The sequence below is a fragment of the Macaca nemestrina genome, chromosome 9 (assembly GCF_043159975.1).
Source record: "Macaca nemestrina isolate mMacNem1 chromosome 9, mMacNem.hap1, whole genome shotgun sequence".
Lineage (NCBI taxonomy): Eukaryota > Metazoa > Chordata > Mammalia > Primates > Cercopithecidae > Macaca > Macaca nemestrina.
Genome location: NC_092133.1, coordinates 41,797,936 through 41,820,330, shown reverse-complemented (window position 1 = coordinate 41,820,330; position 22,395 = coordinate 41,797,936). Strand labels below are relative to the sequence as shown.

Here is a 22,395-nt window from a genome sequence, read left to right as displayed (position 1 = left end):
TGGTGTGATCTTGGCTCACTACAACCTCCCCAGTTCAAGTGATTCTCCTGCCTCAGCCTCCCGAGTAGCTGGGATTACAGGCATGTGCCACCACACTTGGCTAATTTTTGTAATTTTAGTAGAGATGGGGTTTCACCATGTTGGCCAGGCTGGTCTTGAACTCCTGACCTCAAGTGATTCGCCAGTCTTGGCCTCCCAAAGTGGTGGGATTATAGGCGTGAGTCACCATGCCTGGCCTAAATATGCCTTTATATTGGTATAGTTACAAAACAATAAAGGTCCCATTAGAAAAACATGTAGCACTTACCTGCATACCAGATTGTCTGAAGGCAATTGTTTACTTGATAGTGGACAGCACCTTCTCCAGGTATGACCATTCCTTTTAGGCTACTCACATAGTATAAGTCCAAAAGACTCAGCACTACCCCTGGGAAGTGACCCAAGAACCTGTTTCAACACCTATATATGGTATTTGGAAAGGAGAAGACAAGGAAGACAGACAATGACCTGGGCCACAGCCAGTGTGCAAAGATCATCACATAGTAGAGCTCCACAGCAATCAGTATCTGGGGAGATGGAGAGCAGCACAACTCTTCTCTTCTAGGAGAAGAGTTCTGCAGAATGTACAAAGGGTGAAGGGCTGAACAGTAGAAGAACTCCACTAGATGTCTATGAACAAAAGGAAAGCCAAGCATTACTGGTTTCTGTACTACGAAACTGCTGAGGCAGTAAGTAAAACTGTGTTGCTACGTTAGAGAGGCTATCTTTACACTTCTCCAAAAGTTCTTTACATACCAGATTGCCTATTGGTGACTATTTTCTAACTGCCTATTTTTAATAGGAAGGACAACCCATAACCAACAAGTAATTTTCAGAAGGTGAGAAAATAAGCTAGTAAGAACTAAGCCTAAGAGTAAGTGCCATTAAAGACAGAGCAGCAGAAAGTTATCTCAATTATACCACTAGGGTCAGAATTACTAAGCCATATCAGCCAAGGGAGCATTGTCTGTTAAAGCCAAGTAGCTGCTTACTGCAGTCTTGGGGCAGGATCCAGGAATCACATTCATTCAAACAATGTAACAGGAATTGTGCGCATACCCTGAATATCAGAGGTCCTTATACTTCATCCCAACAATCTCTGATGGTTTGAGGATCTCCTCATATGGCTATTACTGCAGTAACAGAGACCAAGAAACTGAAGGCAGAATTAATTGTTAATTGCAGTCATTAATGCATTTCCCTTATTGGTTGAATGGGTTTAGTGAAATAAGTAACCTCAGGACCCTATAACTTAAATACTAATTTTCAAAAGACAAGGCTTCCTCTGTAGTGAAATAAGAGAAGTAACAATCTCCAAGCCTGGTGAATGGCCAGGAAAAGAATGCTGGCAAGGAATTGAATGGCACTTGTCTTCTACCATAGGAAGGACTCAACAAAGTGTCTGATTTAGAAAGAAGGCACATGAGTGGTAAGCTTGAAACTCCAGCTAAGCAGAAGAGTTACTGTAACCACAGATTTTTCTACACCACAGTGTTCTCCAAAAAATCTTCAGGATCTTCTGATGCCAGAGAAGCACAAACATTCCATTACTTTGTGAATCTATCTGTTTGAAATCATCTGCACGTTCCAAGGATTAGATCATGACTGATGTTGCTGGCAGTTAAGTACTTTTGATAGGAAGCAGAAACCCTCATCTGCTTATGCTCTTATGAAAACTAATTATAAATAAATAATTTCCATTTATGAACTTATATATAGTTGCTTTTTTGGCCACCAAAAAGTCTGCAGACATTTGAGTCAATTAGGTCTCACTTAAGTGAAGGGCAATTTGTTGAGAAGCTAGAAGAAACCAAGGTGACTTAAGAAGAGGTTTTTGGGAGAAGAATATGAAAATTTCCCATCTCTCTCTCTACCCTCATCTGTATTTTAACTACAGAAAGTCTAATACTATGACCACCCTTGAAGAGAAGTAAATGGTAGTCAAACAGCTGCTGTTTGTACTTGGTCTTCTGCTCAACCAGTAAGTCTTCATTCAGCATACTTCCTGCAGGCTGAACTCATTTAAGTACTAAACAGAATTTCTAGTCCTCATTTGAAACCATCCTCTGCAGAGGGCAAAGACAAAGTAGCTCCCAGGAGCATGTTCTTAACATTTCACCTGAGGAAGATAAGGGTACCAGAGCAGGGCATAGAGGTGAAGGAATCCAGCGTTCACATAGAGGTGAAAACAGGTATACAGTCCACGAGGAAGTCAAGACTTTCCAAACCATTTTTTATTTTCTTTCCCATCCAGACAGTGCTCATGGGTCTGTCTGGTCATGGTGGGAAGATGGCAGGTCTAATAGCTATGGTTCGAGGGTATACCGTACTTTGGACAAGATGCTCTGTGATCCTAAGACAACTTAAATTGTCTCATGAACAACTTCCATGGTAGCAGCAACACAATGAGTCTAATCCACATGCTGGCTCTTGTGATGAGAGTCACTGTGCTGCAGACTGGAGGGGCAAACTAGAATACTACAGCAATGTGGAGCACATAGCATCCCCATGAATTCCTTTGGATTGTGATGACTATATCTCTGGAGTTGAATGTAAGCTTCAATTATGGTTCCTTGGATTTGCTCCTGATTCTTTTTTTTTTTTTTTTTTTTTTGAGATGGAATCTTGCTCTGTTGCCCAGGCTGGAGTGCAGTGACACAATCTCGGCTCACTGCAACCTCCACCTCCTGGGTTCAAGTGATTCTCCTGCCTCAGCCTCCCAAGTAGCTGGGATTATAGGTGTGCAGTCACCATGCCTGACTAATTTTTATATTTTTAGTAGAGATGGGGTTTTGCCATATTGGCCAGGCTGGTCTTGAACTCCTGACATCAGGTAATCCGTCTGCCTTGGCCTCCCAAAGTGCTGGGATCACAGGCGTGAGCCACCGCTCTTGGCCTGCTCCTGATTCTTTACAAAGATGTGAAAGGGTCTTTAGTTTACCAGAGAGGAAACCCATGATGACTCCTCCCAGTCCTGCTTCACCTCACGGCCCTATTTATATCATTTAATTATAATATATTTCAAAGCCAGCTAAGGCAACATGTGAGCCTGAGATACTGGACAGCCAAATGAGATAGAGTGGAAATGAGGATTCCAGAGGAAAATAACACATTCGTCTTTACAGATTCTAAACTGTGAATCTAGAATCCGTATTTCTTCTCTTTGGAAATAAGGACAAAACAGATAGGCAAGAGGCATAGGGCACCTTAAGATATCAAAGAAGTCTCGACTTCTGAAAGCAGGAAGATTAAACTTGATGAGGGCTTCCTAGGTTTACCACAATTGTCAAGGGCAATTCACATACTTCAAGGGGAAGAAATGTGCTCAATAAGCTTCTGCTCTGCATCAGATATGTCGGGAAGTTAAGAATATTTTCAAATAGATGGTATGAACAATGAACTAAATCAGACAGAGTGCACTGGTACCAAGTTGACTGTTACTACTGTTACTGAGACAACACCTCAGATCTCAGCTTAATAAAGCATCTTTCTTTCGACCTGAGAAAGACCAATTACTCTATCTGAACTCTGCTTCATCATCTCTAAAGCACAGTCTACCACTTATAATCTCGCAGGGTTACTGTGAGAATTAAACATCCATGAGAGCTCTGGGCACACTGCTAAGGACAGAGTAGTATTCAAATGTTTAGTTTTGTCCAGGGTTCTTGCCCCACTCCCACCCTGTGAATCTCTGCTTAACATTTAAGTTGGCCTGGTTTCTGCTCTGTAAGTATCAATTCATCGCAGTGTTATTTTGGCTGTAGGCTAACATCACACAGCCTGCCACTGATATGGCAAAGTTTGACATCAGCTATGGATGAGGGTTTGCTTTTGGTGCAGAGGAAGGACACAAACACATACTAACATTAGAAAATCCTTATCCCTAAAGGTAATACAGTTAATCAAGTCAGTATGCCAAATCTGGAGTTTATCCAGGACAACCCATACTGAACTTAGGACATGGTGAAAAAGCTTCTACTGTTGAAAAACTTGATACAAGATGGTTTCTGCCTGCAACCACTTCATAAAACAACAATAAAGGATAGGGTTATAATACTCCTGTTTCCTAAATCACAAATCAGGATATGGTTTCTAATACATGTGAACTATGAAATGTTTATACAAAATGTCTGAAATAAATGATCTTAGAAAAATTCAGGATATATGTTCTCTAGATATATGCCATATATCTCTGAATATTTACTTCAGAAATTTTTGCCTCCCACAGAAAAACCATCCTCACAACAGTCAGGGCAGGTAAGGAAAGACAGAAAGAAATTTCAGGATTCATCACAGAATATTAGTAGGGGAGAAAAAGAAAGGAAAGAATTATCAGAGCAATTGTTAGGAAAGATAGGGCTGAAAGATGAACGAGCAAACAGTAGGCTGTGGGGACTCAGATGAGCACTCTCTCGAGATCGATCTGTTTTGCAGGGCCTAAGGAAGTCATGAAGTAAAGAACAGTTCATATGCTTCTAATGAGAAAGACTGAAAGTTTTTCCAGCCTGATCAAGGTTGGGAATGAATGGATCCAAAAGCTTGGTCACTGAGGCAGTCTTCCAATCAGATGCCAAAACCAAGAAATTTGGGATCAGAGAAATACTCATGTTAATCAACTGGGGAAGAGTACAGAGACCACATACCTCACTTCTACTTGTTCCTGGTGGTATCATAACCCCCAAGCCTGGCACTTATTTTCTGTCAGAGTGAAGAGGTATGTATTCTGGAGAGGTCCTAATGCCATAGGGATATGCAACTGGGCTATTTCTGTATGGAGATTTAGGAAGACATGTTGCTCATATTACGTGAATGAAGCATAGTGGCAACATGTTGTACTTCCAGGTGGCAGCAGGAGAAGAATCAAATTGCCCATTTCCCTGTACTGACTCTGAAGAATATGTGAGCTTTAGCCACATGGTGGCATGGTGAGTCCACTTACAGGCTTTCCTAATGTGAGGGTAGGGTGAGATGGGGAGTAGAAAGAAGACAAGATCTGATAAACACCAGGAGACTTCAGGCAAACCATCCTTGGCTTGCTATTGTCACCAATGGGAGTGATGAAAGGAAGAGACAGTAAGAATGTGGATTATTTGACATAGAGAAACCCACAATCAGGCAATAAGTAAGCTCATCTAAATTTTCCACTGATATTTTCCCATTTTCAGCTTTTCTTTTGTTTTCCTTTCCAGGACTGTGATTTTTTCCAACCTATTTTTTTTTCTTTTTTTGAGATAAGGTCTTACTGTCACCCAGGCTGGAGTGTACTGATGCAATATCAGCTCACTGCAGCCCCGAGCTCCCTGGGCTCAAGCGATTCTCCTGCCTCCGGAGACTGCGCTACAGGCGTGTGCCACCATGCCTGGCTAATTTTTGTATTTATTATAGAGACAGGGTTTCACCATGTCGCCCAGGCTGGTCCAACCTGAGTTCTTAAAAGGAAGGTTTATCAAAGAACCAGAAACTCAGGACAATACTGCTTAAAACAGGTTGCCTTTTCATTTTAGAGGTGTTTGTGTATTTCTGTTTAAAGGGATAAGGCCTGTATTCAGAATAACTATCAGTGATATTGGTCCTTGTGTTACAATGAGGAAATATCAAAGATAAATAAAAAAAACCCCCCAACTCACAAGATCCAAAGGAATATCACTTCAGTGATAACATTTTAGTCACTGTGACGTATTAAGGGATACTTTTTGGCCCTTAATAAGGTAAAAATCCACCTGGACATCTAAAATCTCACCTGTTGAGTAGGGATGCCCATATCTAGTCCATGATCACTCTGCATAAAATGCTTAAAATAGTTTTAGACTTTCCAAAATTCCATAACTAGAACATTCCTTGGAAATAATAAAAAATGCTCTAAAGTATTTCAAAACCAAATTTGAGAATCGTGTTAAAGAATACAATCTGGTCTCCAATTAATTCTGAGTTCACATTCTGTAAGCACATTTATTTTCTTCTGACATTTTTTGACTCTGTATATGATGACCTCTTTAACATGATAGTGGGATATTCAGTTTTGCATGACACATACTTTCTTAGTGCCAGTAATACAGTAGATGCTCAATAAATGTTTATCGTTCAAGTGAACTATACTGTATTCAATTTCAGCTTGTCTAGCAAAGTCACAATGAATTCTTTAAAAATCGTCTTCTATTCCAAGGTATACATCAGTTCCCAAAGCTCAGTGTGTTTCAAAGAAACCCAATTCCTATGATTATAGATAAAAGTTGCAGATGTTAACTTTTTGTCTTGATAACATGGCCCTCTAAACTAGAAGTCTTGGGATGAATGGTAAAATTCTAAGACAATAATATAGATTACTTTGCCACCTAGAAACTAGCTACACTTAAGGGAACACTATCAGTAATACAAGTGATTTTAGACTACTATCCACATAACTATAAAACAAAACATTTTAAAACACAACATTTTAGCGTAGTTGAAAAAAGAGAACTTCTCCCGGGCACAGTGGCTCGCACCTATAATCCCAGCACTTTGGGAGGCCGAGGCGGGCAGATCACGAGGTCAGCAGTTTGACAGCAGCCTGGCCAACATGGTGAAACACTGTCTCTACCAAAAATACAAAACAGCCGGGCATGATGGTGAATGCCTGTAGTCCCAACTACTCCTGAGGCTGAGGCAGGAGAATCGCCCAAACCCGGGAGGTGGAGGTTGCGGTGAGCCGAGATCATGCCACTGCACTCCAGCCAGGGTGGCAGAGTGAGACTCATCTCAAAAAAAAAAAAAAGGAACGTCAAATTATGAAAGGTATAGTATAGTATCTAGTCAGGGAACACAAAATCCCATTTCTTACTAGACAACTAAATATAATTCTTGTCTAATCCTAGAATTTGTGGCATCTTGCAGACAACAAATATTAAAGAATATAATTTCAGGTTCAGGGGTTCACTTCTTGCAGTGTTGGTGTGATCATACAGCAAGTGTGGAAAAGAGATCTTCACAGGATTTACAGAAGAAAAATGATATATAGGCCCTTACCTATCCTTCCAAATCATTAAAACAGGAAGAATAAAGAGTGAATAAACTTCTATGTCTGTGCCTTAACATAGACATAAGAAGTTACAGCCAGTTCTGTTATTTTTTTATAACTATAGGACTTGTTCAGAATATTTTTTCAGATTCCTATCTAGGAAAAAAAAGGAAAGGGGCTAGAACATAAAAACTCATTTGTGGCCGGACGTGGTGGCTCACGCCTGTAATCCCAGCCACTTTAGGAGGCTGAGGTGGGCGGATCACCTGAGGTCAGGAGATCGAGACCAGCCTGACCAACGTGGCAGAACCTTGTCTCTACTAGAAATACAAAAATTAGCCAGGCGTGGTGGCACACACCTGTAGTCCCAACTACTTGGGAGACTGAAGTTGGAGAAACCCTTGAACCCGGGAGGCGGAGGTTGCAGTGAGCCGAGATGGCACCACTGCACTCCAGTCTGGGCGACAGAGTGAGACTCCGTCTCAAACAAACAAACAAACAAAAAAACTAATTTGTGCTTGTAGTTAGTTGCAAAAGGAAAAGCTACAATACTAGCTATGATTGTCCATTTGTAAAATAAGAAAAAGGATTTCTGTCCCTCTCCACTCCTAAATATAACACTAGTTAGAAAAATTCAGAAATATTCCACAACACCCCCATCATTTTTTTTAAAAGCACAAACAGTTTACAAACAAAGGTCTGCATTTGCCCCCATCTCATAATGCTTTTCACATTTGAATTAGCCCTTCTTAGACTTTCTTCTCCGACTGCAGATAAAAGGGAAGCATCTCTGCTGCTTTGCTTTCTACCTTTTGTTTGATAGTTTTCCATTGGAATGAAGAAAATAAGACCCAGTCAGAAAAAATATGTTTAAAAGTCCTTCAAAATGAAATTATTAATGTCTTTATATAGGTTTAAAGTTATCTTTTAGGTGTAGCCTGGAGATGTGATTTGGATAAATATGTTAGAAATGTTGAGGAACTTTCAGAATTAAGAAGTCACGAAAGTCATACAGCTAAATAACGTTAGGTTACATTTTATAATTCTGTTTCACAACATGATTTTAATGATCTCTGCTTTTTGTTTTAATTTTTAGGTAGAACTAAGTCTATGTGCATATAAATAACACAAAAGAAATGTACTTTCACAACTACAGTGGCAACAGTAACATTTTTTGTTTTACTTTAAAAAAATAAACTTAATTATTCTAAGTGCTTCAAAAACTTAGATCTTAGAAATAATTTTGTTATACTCCACTGGCATTAATACTGGTTATTAGGAGGCTGATGCACAGCTGATTGGATTTGTCTTTGGATTTAAATATGTATTGAAGCCATCAGTTCAACAACATTTCAAACTCTCCAGTCAATTATGATTCTGCTCAAATCAAGCAGCACAATTATTTCATCATTGGAAAGTAACTTAAAAAAAAAACAACAGGGAAGCTTTAAAAAAGACAGATTTCTGTCATACATAACAATGCTGACTGGCATAAGAATGCACACTGCCAAATGTGTTATTATTTTTTACATAAGGGATTAAATAGGAAAGCACTAAATAAAATTCATTTTTTCAACATAACTGTTTAATGAAATTCACTTTTGCACCATAACAAAATAGAGCATTTTGGGAGAAAACCTTTAATCCTGAAAAAGCTCAGTGAAAACGACAACAGCCTTCTTTTTGGAGACTATGTATAGCTCACTGGAAACCTAGAAAATATTTAAGACTAAAGGCATTGGGGATTTTGTTGTTGTTGGTTTTGTTGTTGTGGTGTTACTATTTCCACTCACCAGCTCGAAGGGGTCGTGGAACTCCCCCAACAAAGATAGTTTTTCTGGGGTCCAAAGGCTGAGAACCATCCATTACAAAGTCACTGTCACTTAGGTTCCATGGTCGAATTTGCACCTGAAAAAAAGTCGTTTACTTGGTCCTTACTTCATTTCCAGCAACCCCAAATGAGAATAAGATGACTAAAGACAAACCCACTGATTTGTGCATTTCACAATGAACATGACCCAAACAAAATCCAGTTAATTAGTTAATGTAATCCGCACTAAGTACCTTTCAATAGATCTCTTGGGGAATCTACTTACAGGTACTGTACTCAGCACTCTAGACATATGACATATAACATGAAACCACTGGAAACCACCTCTGCCTGTGTTTTTTTTATTGTAAGGCAGGCTTTTAGAGACAGTCTGCATTTTGAATCAGATTCATTTTAACACACGATAGAGACTGTTTACAATGTGTCACAATACACCACTTTGTTTTAAGAGTTCATCTAAAGTACATCAGGAGTATTTTCTAAAAATTATCCATGTCTGACTTTTTAATTCTCATCACCTTCCAAATTCAAACATATCTTTCAGCAATATGATTTAATACAGATTAACACGCAGCAAGTTAGCATAGAATTACCAGAGATAACAATATAGCACAAAGAGAGTACTCTCTGGCCAGGCACGGTGGCTCACACCTGTAATCCCAGCGCTTTGGAAGGCCGAGGAGGGTGGATTCCTTAAGGTCAGGAGTTCGAGATCAGCCTGGCCAACATGGTGAAACCCTGTCTCTACTGAAAATACAAAAACTAGCTGGGTGTAGTGGCTCACATCTATAGTCCCAGCTACTCAGGAGGCTGAGGCATGAGAATCACTTGAACCCAGCAGGTAGAGGTTGCAGTGAGCCGAGATCACGCCACTGCACTGCAGCCTGGGTGACAGAGCAAGACTGCCTCCGGAAAAAAAAAAAAAAGAGAAAGAGAGATATCTCTTTCGGATTTATCTGATTTTGACAAACGAGGCTGGTTAAATAAAAGCAAGCCTCAAAGTTTAAGTAAATTTTGTTTAAAGCAGAAAAAGAAATCTTTGTGGCATATTTCTATTTGGTCATTTTTCTTAACTGGGACTCTGACTTAGTGCCCATAGTTTGTACTATTTTATCACAGAGTAAAAAATAAGGTATTTCATTAGAATTTTAACCTTAAAACATGAGCCTTTATGTATATGATTTTATACATGAAACCTTAAAACATGTTATCAAAGAATAGCTTAAAACAAAACAAAAACACAAAAACATCCTCCTGCATGAGAAGGCAAATTCTGCACTGCCTCAAAACCAACCAGTTAGGCAAGTAGCCAATATGCTCTGAGAAGCGGGCTGGGTGCAGAAAGGGAACCTGGTATCTGTCCTCAAGGAACATGCCATTCCCCCTCCCCTCCACCAATGACTAAGATAGAAAACAAAAAAGTTGACTTTTCATTTCCTTAGTATTAATGGAATTGTTCATTTTCCCCCTTGCTCAGACATCAACACTCAATGCAAAGAAACACATGGGATAATTTCGTATGTGGCTTGGCTTATACCCAGGAGTACTCCCACTTGAAAGGTAGCACCTGTGGCAATTATACTTTCAAAAATTTTGAATTAACTTTAAAACTGGAATTGCTCAGTTAGAAATAGTCTACTTTTTTTTTTTTCTTTTTTTTTTTTTGGAGATGGAGTTTCTCCTTTTTGCCCAGGCTGGAGTAAAGTGGCACCATCTTGGCTCATGCAACCTCCAACCCCTGGGTTCAAGAGAATTCTCCTGCCTTGGCCTCCCAAGTAGCTGGGATTACAGGTGACTGCGACCACACCCAGCTAATTTTTGTATTTTTAGTAGAGACAAGGTTTCACCATGTTGGCCAGCTGGTCTCAAACTCTTAACCTCAGGGGATCTACCCGCTTCGGCCTCCCAAAGTGTTAGGATTACAGGCATGAGCCACCGTGCCTGGCCAGTCTACACATTCTTTAAGATTGCTAAAAAAATTCACCCTCACCTAACTTTTTGCCTTTATTATTATTATTTGAGACAAGAGTGTTGCCTTATTGCCCAGGCTGGAGTGCAGTGGCATTATCTCGGCTCACTGCAACCTCTGTCTCCTGGGTTCAAATGATTCTCATGACTCAGCCTCCTGAGTAGTTGGAATTATAGGCACCTGCCACCACACCTGGGTAATTCTTATATTTTTAGCAGAGACAGGGTTTCGCCATGTTGGCCAGGGTGGTCTCAAACTCCTGACCTCAAGAGATCTGCCCACCTCGGCCTCCCAAAGGGCTGGGATAACTGGAGCGAGCCACTGAGCCCAGCCACTTTTTGCCTTTTATGACACTGTTGGCCTCATCACTTAGCCAGAAGACACAAAATCTCCATTTCTTCCCTAGACCCTGAAAATTTGGACCTGTTTACAATACCGTTCACATTCAGACATTTGCTCCACCTTTATTGCATGAAAAAAAATGCAGTTCTTTCCGTGTAAACTTTGGTCTGTTTGACTAAATTATCATTCCCTTGACATTTACTACAAAGGCAGATTCACTAATACCATAAAGCATTACTTTTAAATGCCTTCATGAGGAACTATTGCCTATTACTAATTTTTTCATTTAATACACAATAATTTCCTGACACTGTGAGAACAAACAGTAAAGATTCCCTTAAATACACACATACACACACACACACACATACACACACACACAGATGTATCTTTTTCTACACACAATCTCTCTTCTGATCTCATTCCTAATAAAGCAGTTAAGGCAGCTTAGGGACCTGGTAAGGTAATTCCAATCACTTTATGTTAATTGCATTCGATCATAGATAACTTTATTTAAAAAATGAAAACTATTCTTGTGTAGTATCCAGTGGTCTGCTTTCATGCTCAATTAACTGAGACAGGAAATACAGCCTTTTATCAATAGCTGTAGGTTACCACTGCTCAAAAGAACTCTGCAAAAGATCTCAAACCTTCCTGCTGAGAGCTTTCATTATTGCCTACTGCCTTTTCTGCCCACTCCCCAACCCCCGACCTCACTTCATCACATTGCACACAACCCATTCCTTTATTCTTGGCATTGTAGATAAGGTAAAAATATAGGAAGAGGGCTCAAGACACAGTGCTGATTAACCCTATTCACAAAACCTACATTTCCCAGCTGCCACCAGAAAACAGTTGCTCAGAGCTGTCACCTCTGCAGAATTAATCAACATAGAACAATATCAACACACTCTATCTACTAAGCAAATAATAATATTGTGGTACTACCTGTATGAAAAGTTACACTCACACTCTGGTTTCTCTCTGAAATCTAAGCCCATTCTCACATCAGGCCTGTTTCTCCAGACCTCAGGTCCTGATATCCGTGTTCTATCCTTCTGGACTTACTCTTTGTTTGGATATATTTTCTGGTCCTGATTTTGTGTGTGTGTGTGTGTGTGTGTGTATGTGCATATATATATATATATATATATATATGTGTGTATGTGTATATATATGTATATATATATACTTCATTGTTATATCATACTTTATAAGCTAATTCGAATATTTTGTGGAGAGTATAAATAAAATAACCACTTTTTAATTATCTTCGTTTAATAATTATTTTTGAGAATAGATGAAATTATAATTCTGTCCTAATTCAATATAAATTTCCTCTCTCTATACAAAACTGGTCCTCCATGTCTGAGGGTTCTGAGTCTGCAACGAGGGTCAGCCAATCTCAAATAGAAAACTTTTTTTTTTTTTTTTTGGAGATGGAGTCTCGTTCTGTCACCCAGGCTGGAGTGCAGTGGCACAATCTCAGCCCACTGAAACCTCCACCTCACAGGTTCAAGCAATTCCCCTGCCTCAGTCTCCTGAGTTGCTAGGGCGTGTCACCATACCCGGCTGATTTTTTTTTTTTTTAGTAGAGATGGGGTTTCATCATGTTGGCCAGGCTGGTCTCAAACTCTTGATCTCAGGTATCTACCTGCCTCGGCCTCCCAGAGTGCTGGGATTACAGGTGTGAGCCACTATGTCCGGCCTAGAATATGTTTTAAAACAAAAATAACAGTAACAATAATACAAATTTTAAAACTACAGTAGAACGACTATTTACATAGCATTTACATTGTATTAGGTATTATAAGTAATCTAGAGACAATTCAAAGTGTATGGGAGGATGCACATAGGTTACACTATTTTATGTAAGGGACTCGAGCATCTGTGGATTTTGGTATCTGAGCGGGGGTCCTAGAACCAATCTCTTATGCAAACTTAGGAACAACTGTATAGGGCTAACTCTGTGAGTGTGTGTGACAAAGAAGGTGTGTGAGTGAAACAACTCTTCCAGTATGTTGTCAAGTAGGCGCTTTAGGGGCAGTAAAAGCCTCAGCATCCTGAGGACAAGTATAAGGATGTCCCCCAGAAACAGTAAAGATTCCCTTAAATTATCCTAACATGATTCCAGCACTTCTTCCTGGAGCAGCCTGACCACATTTGCTTGTAAAGGTGACTCTAAAAAGAGTTTGCTGGCCAGGTGCAGTGGCTCATTTCTGTAATCCCGGCACTTTGGGAGACCGAGCTGGGCGGATCATTTGAAGTCAGGAGTTCGACAACAGCCTGGCCAACATGGTGAAACCCCGTCTCTACTAAAAATACAAAAATTGGCTGGGTGTGGTGGTGGGCACCAGTAATCCCAGCTACTCAGGAAGCTGAGGCAGGAGAACCACTTGAACCTGGGAGGCAGAGGTTGCAGTGAGCCAAGATTGTACCACTGCACTCCAGCCTGGGTGATTAGAGTGAGACCCTGTCTCAAAATAAAATAAAAATAAACATATAAAAAGAGGGGCTACAATATCCTTTGGGAAGCTCCAGCTCTTGGGCCATGCCATGTCCTTACAGTAGGGGGTCACACAAACTCAAATGGCCATAGGGTCAGACAGGTAGCACAAATGTCAAGCCACGTTTGGGTTAGTACGCAGGCAGTAACACACTGGAGTAAACTACTTCTCAGCTCCAGCAAGTAGTTACCACTTGCCGCCTATGTATTGTCAGACTTTTCTCATTTTTCAAGAGTGGCTAGAAATTCAGATTTTTAAGTGAAACTTCAAGATTCTAAAATAGGAACTAATTCAAATGTTAAAAGTCACTATACAGGCTAAATAAAACTATCTGCAGACCAGATGTATGCCACGGGCCCCACCCAGTCCATGATCTTTGGCTTGAAGAGTTTAGTTACCACACAGCTCACAATGATGGAACGTTTTGTTCCATTAGCACATATGAGAGAAAATACAAAAATCGTTTTTCTTTAGTTTCTCTCTAAAGCACGTATTCCTATGGAAGCTCTCCTGAGGACTACTTTTGGCTGAATTACATTATCTTCTAAATTCTTATCTTCTTTTTCATATAACTGCTTACCTCCAAAGGCAAAATCTTTTTAGGAATAAAGACAAAAACCAAACACAGTGCTGAGTGCTATAAATATAATAATTTATACCATATAGTGACTTTAACATCAGCCTTTAAGAAATCTAAAAGAATTTAACATTAATAATATCAACAGTTAGTAGTGAAATCAGTAATATTCCTTTTCAAGGTTTCTCAAAGTGTGTTCTGTGGAACATGGGTCCCTAAGGTTGGTCTGCCAGATAAGCAGTGTTGGGGAAAAGCTGTAGATTATCTTCTCCTTCTTGGCGTTTCATGGCACCCATTAGTGTACTTAATTAAAGGCTCTAAGAAATTCTATAGAAATCTTTTCAGCCAGGTGCAGTGGCTCACACCTGTAATCCCAGTACTTTGGGAGGCCAAGGTGGGTGGATCACCTGAGGTCAGGAGTTCGAGACCAGCCTAACCAGCAGGGTGAAACCCCGTATCTACAAAAATACAAAATCAGTCAGGCATGGTGGTGCACGCCTGTAATCCCAGCTACTTGGGAGGCTGAGGCAGGAGAATTGCTTGAACCCAGAAAGTGGACGCTGTGGTGGGCCAAGATCACACCACTGCACTCCAGCCTGGGCACAAGAGCGAAACTCCACCTCAAAAAAAAAAAAAAAAAAAAGTCTGGCCGGGTGCAGGGGATCAAGCCTGTAATCCCAGCACTTTGGGAGGCCGAGACGGGCGGATCACGAGGTCAGGAGATCAAGACCATCCTGGCTAACACGGTGAAACCCCGTTTCTACTAAAAAAAACACAAAAAACTAGCTGGGCGAGGTGGTGGGCGCCTGTAGTCCCAGCTACTCGGGAGGCTGAGGCAGGAGAATGGCATGAATCCGGGAGGCGGAGCTTGCAGTGAGCTGAGATCCGGCCACTGCACTCCAGCCTGGGCGACAGAGCGAGACTCCGTCTCAAAAAAAAAAAAATCTGTTCAATGTTGTTTAATTCAGCATTTCTAAAATTATTTCCATAGACCCCATTTTTTGCATGACACCTATTAATACCTACACTTCCAATAATTCTGCCCTACTATACCTTGCTCTTTTTTTTTTTTTTTTTTTTTGAGACGGAGTTTTGCTCTTGTTGCCCAGGTTGGAGTGTGATGGCACAATCTCGGCTCACCGCAACCTCTGCCTCCCAGGTTCAAGTGATTCTCCTGTCTCAGCCTCCCAAGTAGCTGCGATTACAGGTATGCACCACTATGCCTGGCTAATTTTGTATTTTTAGTAGAGATGGGGTTTCTCCATGTTGGTCAGGATGGTCTCAACATCAGGTGATCTGCCCGTCTCAGCGCCAAGTTTTCAGAAACTTCACTCCATCCCTGGCCTTTTCCTTACTTATTTCTTGCTATTGCTCTGAAAAGTTTGATTCTATAGAGATTAACTTTAAATGGTTAAGAGTATACTAAACTGAAATATTAGATAGCTGTTCAAAGAACTGAAAGTTTTCTGGCTAAACTGTATAAAAGATATGTTACCAAACCAGTTTGACTATTTTTATGTTTCTTTCTTTTTTTTTTAGATGGAGTCTTGCTCTGTCACTCAGGCTGGAGTGTAGTGGTGCAATCTTGGCTCACTGCAACCTCTGCCTCCCGGGTTCAAGCAATTCTCCTGCCTCGGTCTCCCAAGTAGCTGGGATTACAGGCACCTGCCCCAAAGCCTGGTTAGTTTTTGTATTTTTAGTAGAGACAGGGTTTCACCATGTTGGCCAGGCTGGTCTCAAACTCCTGACCTCAAGTGATCCGCCCGCCTCAGCCTCCCAAAGTGCTGGGATTACAGGCATGAGCCACCATGGCTGGCCCAGTTTGAAATTTTTATCAATAAAGAGTAAAATAATTATAGCTCCATATAAAAACTAAAGTTTCATCCTACTTAAAACTGAAGGTCATTAATAGGGATAAGATTAGGTCAAGGGCTAGGAAAAACAAGACATGCAATATGGGTCTTTTCGTCGCCTTTTTTTTTTTTTTTTTGAGACAGGGTCTCACTCTGTCACTCAGGCTAGAGTACAGTAGTACATGGAGTACAAGCATGCGCCACCATGCCCAGCTAATTTTTGTATTTTTTGTAGAGACAGGGTTTTGCCGTGTTGCCCAGGTTGATCTTGAACTTAGGGTCCCAAGCAATCCACCCACCTCAGCCTCCCAAAGTGCTAGGATTATAGGCGTGAGCCACTGTGTCTGCCCTCTACAATGGGTTACTTCTTTAATCAGAATGTTATATGATAACATCATTTCCTAAAAAGAAAATTTCATTGACAATTGACCAGAACCTCTTAGTTAAAATTAAATATAAAATGCATTTTTGGCCAGGCACGGTGGCTCACGCCTGTAATCCCGGCACTTTGGGACGCCGAGGCGGGTGGATCACCTGAGGTCAGGAGTTTGAGACCAGCCTGGCCAACATGGTGAAACCCCATTTCTACTTAAAAAAAAAAAAAACAAAAACAAAAACAAAAAATTAGCTGGGTTTGGTGGCAGGTGCCTATAATCCCAGCTTCTTGGAAGGCTGAGGCAGGAGAATTGCCTGAATCCGGGAGGCAGAGGTTGCAGTGAACTGAGATCACGCCATGCACTCCAGCCTGGACAGTGAAACGCCGTCTCAAAAAAAAAAAAAAAAAAAAGCATTTTTGGCCAGGCATGGTGGCTCATGCCTATATAATCTCAGCACTTTGGAAGGCCAAGGCTGGAGGACCACTTGAGGCCAGGAGTTCAAGACCTGCCTGGGCAGCATAGTGACACCCTGTCTCTATGAAAACCTTTTTAAAATTAGCTAGGTGTGGTGGCTAAGGTGGGAAGATCGTTTAGGCCCTGGAGTTTGAGGTTGCAGTGAGTTGTGATGAAGCCACTGCACTCCAGCCTGGGCGACAGAACCACCCCTTCTCTCAGGAAAATATTTTTGTTGTATCTAATTTAATTACAGGGTAAGAGAAAACACAAGTTTTTGTTTCTGTTTTCCCTCCTTGCAGCAGGGAGAAAACATATTTGTTTTCCCCCCAGCAGCAAGGAGAAAACATAGTTGTTTTTTTTGTTTTTTTTGTTTTTTTTTTTTGAGACAGAGTTTTACTCTTGTTGCCCAGGCTGGAGTGCAATGGCACGATCTCTACTCACCACAACCTCCACCTCCCGGGTTCAAGCGATTCTCGTGCCTCAGCCTCTCAAGTAGCTGAGATTACAGGCATGCGCCACCACGCCTGGCTAATTTTTTTGTATTTTCAGTAGAGACAGGGTTTCTCCATGTTGATCAGGCTGGGCTCAAACTCCTGACCTCAGGTGATCCGCCCGCCTCGGCCTCCCAAAGTGCTAGGGTTACAGGCGTGAGCCACCACGCCCAGCCTGAAAACATAGTTTTAATACGAATAGTTTGTTTTTTGTTTTTTTGTGGTTTTTTTGATGGAGCCTTGCTCTTGTCACCTAGGCTGGAGTGCAATGGCACAATTTCGGCTCACTGCAACCTCCACCTCCTGGGTTCAAGTGATTTTCCTGTCTCAGCCTCCTGAATAGCTGGGATTACAGGCGCCCGCCACCATGCCCAGCTAATTTTTGAATTTTTAGTAGAGACGGAGTTTCACCAGGTTGGTCAGGCTGGTCTCGAACTCCTAACCTCAGGTGATCCACCACGCCCAGCCGATAAGATAAGAACAGTTTTTGTTGTTGTTGTTGTTGTTTTTTGAGAGAGTCTCACTCTGTCGCCCAGGCTGGAGTGCAGTAGCACTATCTCAGCTCACTGCAAGCTCTGCCTCCCGGGTTCACACCATTCTCCTGCCTCAGCCTCCCGAGTAGCTGGGACTACAGGCACCCACCACCACGCCCGGCTATTTTTTGTATTTTTAGTAGAGATGGGGTTTCTCCCTGTTAGCCAGGATGGTCTCGATCTCATAACCTCGTGATCCACCAGCCTATGCCTCCCAAAGTGCTGGGATTACAGGCATAAGCCACCGCACCTGGCCATGAACTGTTTCTAACCCAAACCTCAAGACTTCAAATTTCTCAGCATAACCACATATCCCTACACCTAGAGTTCTCAGTTACAATTTAGTATTTAGATATTCATCTACCAATACATATCATCAAGTTCATTTTTAACTTCTCACTCTGTATGGTCCCTTCTTTAGATTACAGCATCCATCATATGAACATCCTACTGCATAGGATTTCATTTTCATCTGTTCATCTCAAGGCAGCTCCAAACGGCAAACTGTTCGGGCAGCCAGCTCGGGAAACTACCTGACTAAAGACCCCCCTCAAAGCCATATGCTCTTTTTCCCATAAAGGACCTGGTTCAGAGCTCAGCTACTTCCCCCATACTCTGATTTCCTTTTTCCTTTTCCTCTTTTCAGTACCCTTCAAACTCAAGCTCTTTAGGAAAAAAAGTCTCCATTATTCTCTCCCCAATCCTACAATCCTTTTAGTCTACATAAATCAGAAAAACAATACTGCAGAACCATCAGGACTGCTCTCCCCAACAAGCAGCAGCACCCCAGCTCATCCCAATAGCCAGGATGAGTCAGCTAAACCTAGGTCTGCTGACATACAGCTGCAACAGCTCAGTTGTAGTGGTGATGAACTCAGACCCACCCCAGCTGTCAGCAATTCTATTTTAAGCATCACAGACTTCACAAAATGACTGGATTGCCCCAGCAATATCAGAAATAAACTAGTTTGTGGCCAGGTGTGGTGGCTCACACATGTAATCCCAGCACTTTGGGAGGCCAAGGTGGGTGGATCACTTGAGGTCAAAGTTCGAGACCAGCCTGGCCAACATGGTGAAACCCTGTCTCTACTAAAAATACAAAAATTAGCTGGGCATGGTGGTGTTTGCCTGAAATTCCAGCTACTCAGGATGCTAAGGCAAGAGAATCGCTTGAACCTGGGAGGTGGAGGTTGCAGTGAGCCGAGATTATGCCACTACACTCCAGCCTGGGTGACAGCCTCTGTCTCAATAAATAAATAAATAAATAAACAAGCTAGTTTGTGGTTTGTGAGGCATCTTTATCTCTTCCCTGGCATAAGGAGTTGGTTTATTATTAATCACCAAAACTAAGAGCCACAATAATAATTGTGGTTTGGACTCCTCACAGCACACTGATATTGGCATCTCATTTCAACATAATTTTGACCACATAGCTCCCTAACAAATAGGTCAGCCAGTTTCAGGAGTTTAGATGCTATCTATTATTCTCAAGTGCTGAAGAGGAAGAGAGGCCTTCCCTGCATCTTCTGGGGGCAGTGGAGAGAAAGGAACAGCTAATCAGAGTCTTTGGCCTTAGTAAGACTTCTATATTCCAGGTAGCTCTGGGGGCTTCAGTCAGACCTCCGTCAGGCCTCAAGGCAAAAAGCCGTAACTCTCACATTCAGACTATTCCTCCCATTCCCTAGATACAAGTAGTCTCCAAGTAGAAGGAGAAAATCTTCGTCAAAATAGCCAGGATTCTTCCTAGACAGGGAGCCAAAAGTAACCCTAGGAAATTCTTTCACGTCCTATTTGGATACTCCAAGTCCACCCTCAGGTTTAGGAAATAGTCCAGGTACAAAAAGGAAACTCCTACCCACATCACCAGGCTGCAGAGCCTATTATCTGATGCAAGGCGACTACAGGCTTTACAACCCCTTTGGGACCTTCAGTTACTGATGAACAATTCGAACAATTCGGTACACTGTTTCATAAGGGCACTCAGTGCAGAAATAGAGCATGCATAAACTGACCCATGAAAATGGTTATGCATATCTTTGCACTGTATTTGATTTAATAAAGCCATTATCAATTAAATGTTATGCCCAGAAGACTCAAGTCAACACCTTCTCTCTAAAGGCTTTTCTGACTGTCTCAGAAACATCTGAGTACTCTGCCCTTGGAGCGCTCTCCCCATCACAACTACTCCCTCTAATACTTCCATGCAGCTATTTTAACTTTCAGGTTTTCAGAGCATCTGTGGCTCCTTAGGTCACTTACTGGTCATATGTCTATTTCCCTCTATTGGACTCTAAGATCCTCTAAGGCTGAAACCATATATTTATGTGGATCCCAACTGCGCAGCACAGTGCCTAACCATTAGTGAGTGCTCTGTGCAAGTTTGGTGTGTAAACAAATGTTTTCCTGAGGGGCTGACACTGGTGTCACAAAACATGTCCAGCAGCTGCTCTTCCACAGCTCCCAGATTACTCTCCTCACTCCACTGAGAGCTACCTTCCAGGGGTAGGAAATAGGGTGTATTTGGTCACCAGTGAATGCCCAAGGTCTTGGGCTTAATGAGTGCAAATCTCTGATGCCACTAGGTGAGACCCACTCAGTGATCAAAATTATCTAGTGTTCATCATCACTGCTGATGCTGCTACATCACTCAGAAAGCATAAACATGACAGCTGATTCCCTTTTGAAAGAAAAAAGAAATCAACAGCACGTTTGAGCACTTATATTGCACTACTGTGCTGGGCATTTTACGGTCACACTTAAACAGCACCACACTATATGCTCTAAAAATTATCCCTACTTTAGAGCTAAGGAAGCTAAGGATCAGAAGAGGGAAGTCATCTCGGAACTGAACTCCAGGTTTATAAAACAGTCTACATGTACTCTTTCCACTACAATCATGTTGTGTGCCTGCAAGACTCCCTGTTCTCCAGGCTACTGGCCACCAGTCACAGCTTCCAGAGAGGCTCCTGGACAAGTCAACATGAATTTTTACTGGTGAGTGATTAACAACTCTTTTTTCTCCAAACTCTTTATGCCTATTTGCAATGCATCAAGAAATGACCAACGGACATTTGTTGGACCTATTAACAAAACCAGCAGTTAGCAAAGCTCAAGAAAAATGAGTTAGCAGTGAAACTAGCACCGTATCCAGCTATTTTAACTTTCAGGTTCACTGTCTCAGGCAATCTTGTACTCCAGCCAGACAACTTCGTCCAATGTCTACATAAATATGAACTTTCAGCTCCATGGTACTAGGACAAGGATGTTGTTACTGGCATGCTGATCACTAAAACTCTTGAGAGGAATGTACACATAAAAGTTCAGGTTACCGAAGTTTTTCCTGGGAAGATGCCTATTCTTTGAATGAGCTTCATGGAATACTAATTCCACAGGAATCTACACGAGTATCATCCCCAAAGCAGGTATGTAAAATGCTGGATTAAACAATTTTACTCAAATGTATATATTGTAAGACTTCTCAGAACCTTAATATATCAATGTTTCCCAAATGATTTTGGCTAAGGAAACTTTAATTAAAAGACAAAATGGATATACAATGCACAAAGTGCTCAAAAAATGACACCTATTACCATTATGAGGAAACCTTTTGTCAACGATCCTCTCAAGAGATTAGTCTTTGATGGGAGAAGTATTCTTCAGAACACTGGAAAACACTGAACATTATCCCTTAAGGAGTGGCATTGGCTATTTTGTCCACTAGCTACCATTTAGTACAATGGAAATGCAACTTTTTTTTTTTTTTTTTTTGAGACAGAGTCTTGCTCTGTCACCCAGGCTGGAGTGCAATGGCACGATCTTGGCTCACTGCAAGCCCCGTCTCCCAGGTTCACACCATCCTCCTGCCTCAGCCTTCAGACTAGCTGGGACTACAGGCACTTGCCACCATGCCCAGCTAATTTTTTTTTTTTTTTTTTTTTTGTATTTTTAGTAGAGATGGGGTTTCACTGTGTTAGCCAGGATGGTCTCGATCTCCTGACCTTATAATCCGCCCGCCTCGGCCTCCCAAAGTGCTGGGATTACAGATGTGAGCCACCACACCCAGCTGGAAATGCAACATTTTTTAGACCTCCCTGGGAAAAAAATACAGCTTCCAAAGATTCGAGCACTAAGAAACTCTGGACCAATTTGCAGATTCAGAGACCCAGGGCAAAAAAATCAAATGTATAATGAATAGGAGATACTTCTCTCACTTTGGAAAGGAAATTCCTTCTTTGAAGAAATTCCTATGATGGAAGGTGTCCAAACCATGATTTCTTTCTTTTCTTTTCTTTTCTTTTTTTAGAGACAGGGTCTCACCGTTGCCTATGCTGGAGTGCACTGGTGTGATCACAGCTCACTGCAGCCTCGAACTCCTGACCTCAAGCAATCCTCCTGTCTCAGCCTCCCAAAATGCTGAGATTACAGG

The 22,395-nt window shown here is 41.5% G+C and overlaps 1 protein-coding gene across 10 annotated transcripts in view; it reads right to left on the bottom strand.

Annotated features, from left to right (window-relative positions):
- LOC105480288 (cytoplasmic polyadenylation element binding protein 3) overlaps positions 1-22,395 on the bottom strand; it is a 247,307-nt gene that overhangs the window by 36,207 nt on the left and 188,705 nt on the right. For all 10 annotated transcript variants that reach the window (XM_071069499.1, XM_071069496.1, XM_071069495.1 and 7 more), the window contains one exon: positions 8,827-8,941. In XM_071069499.1, the coding sequence (XP_070925600.1) occupies positions 8,827-8,941 (115 nt within the window). The remainder of the gene's footprint in view (positions 1-8,826; positions 8,942-22,395) is intronic.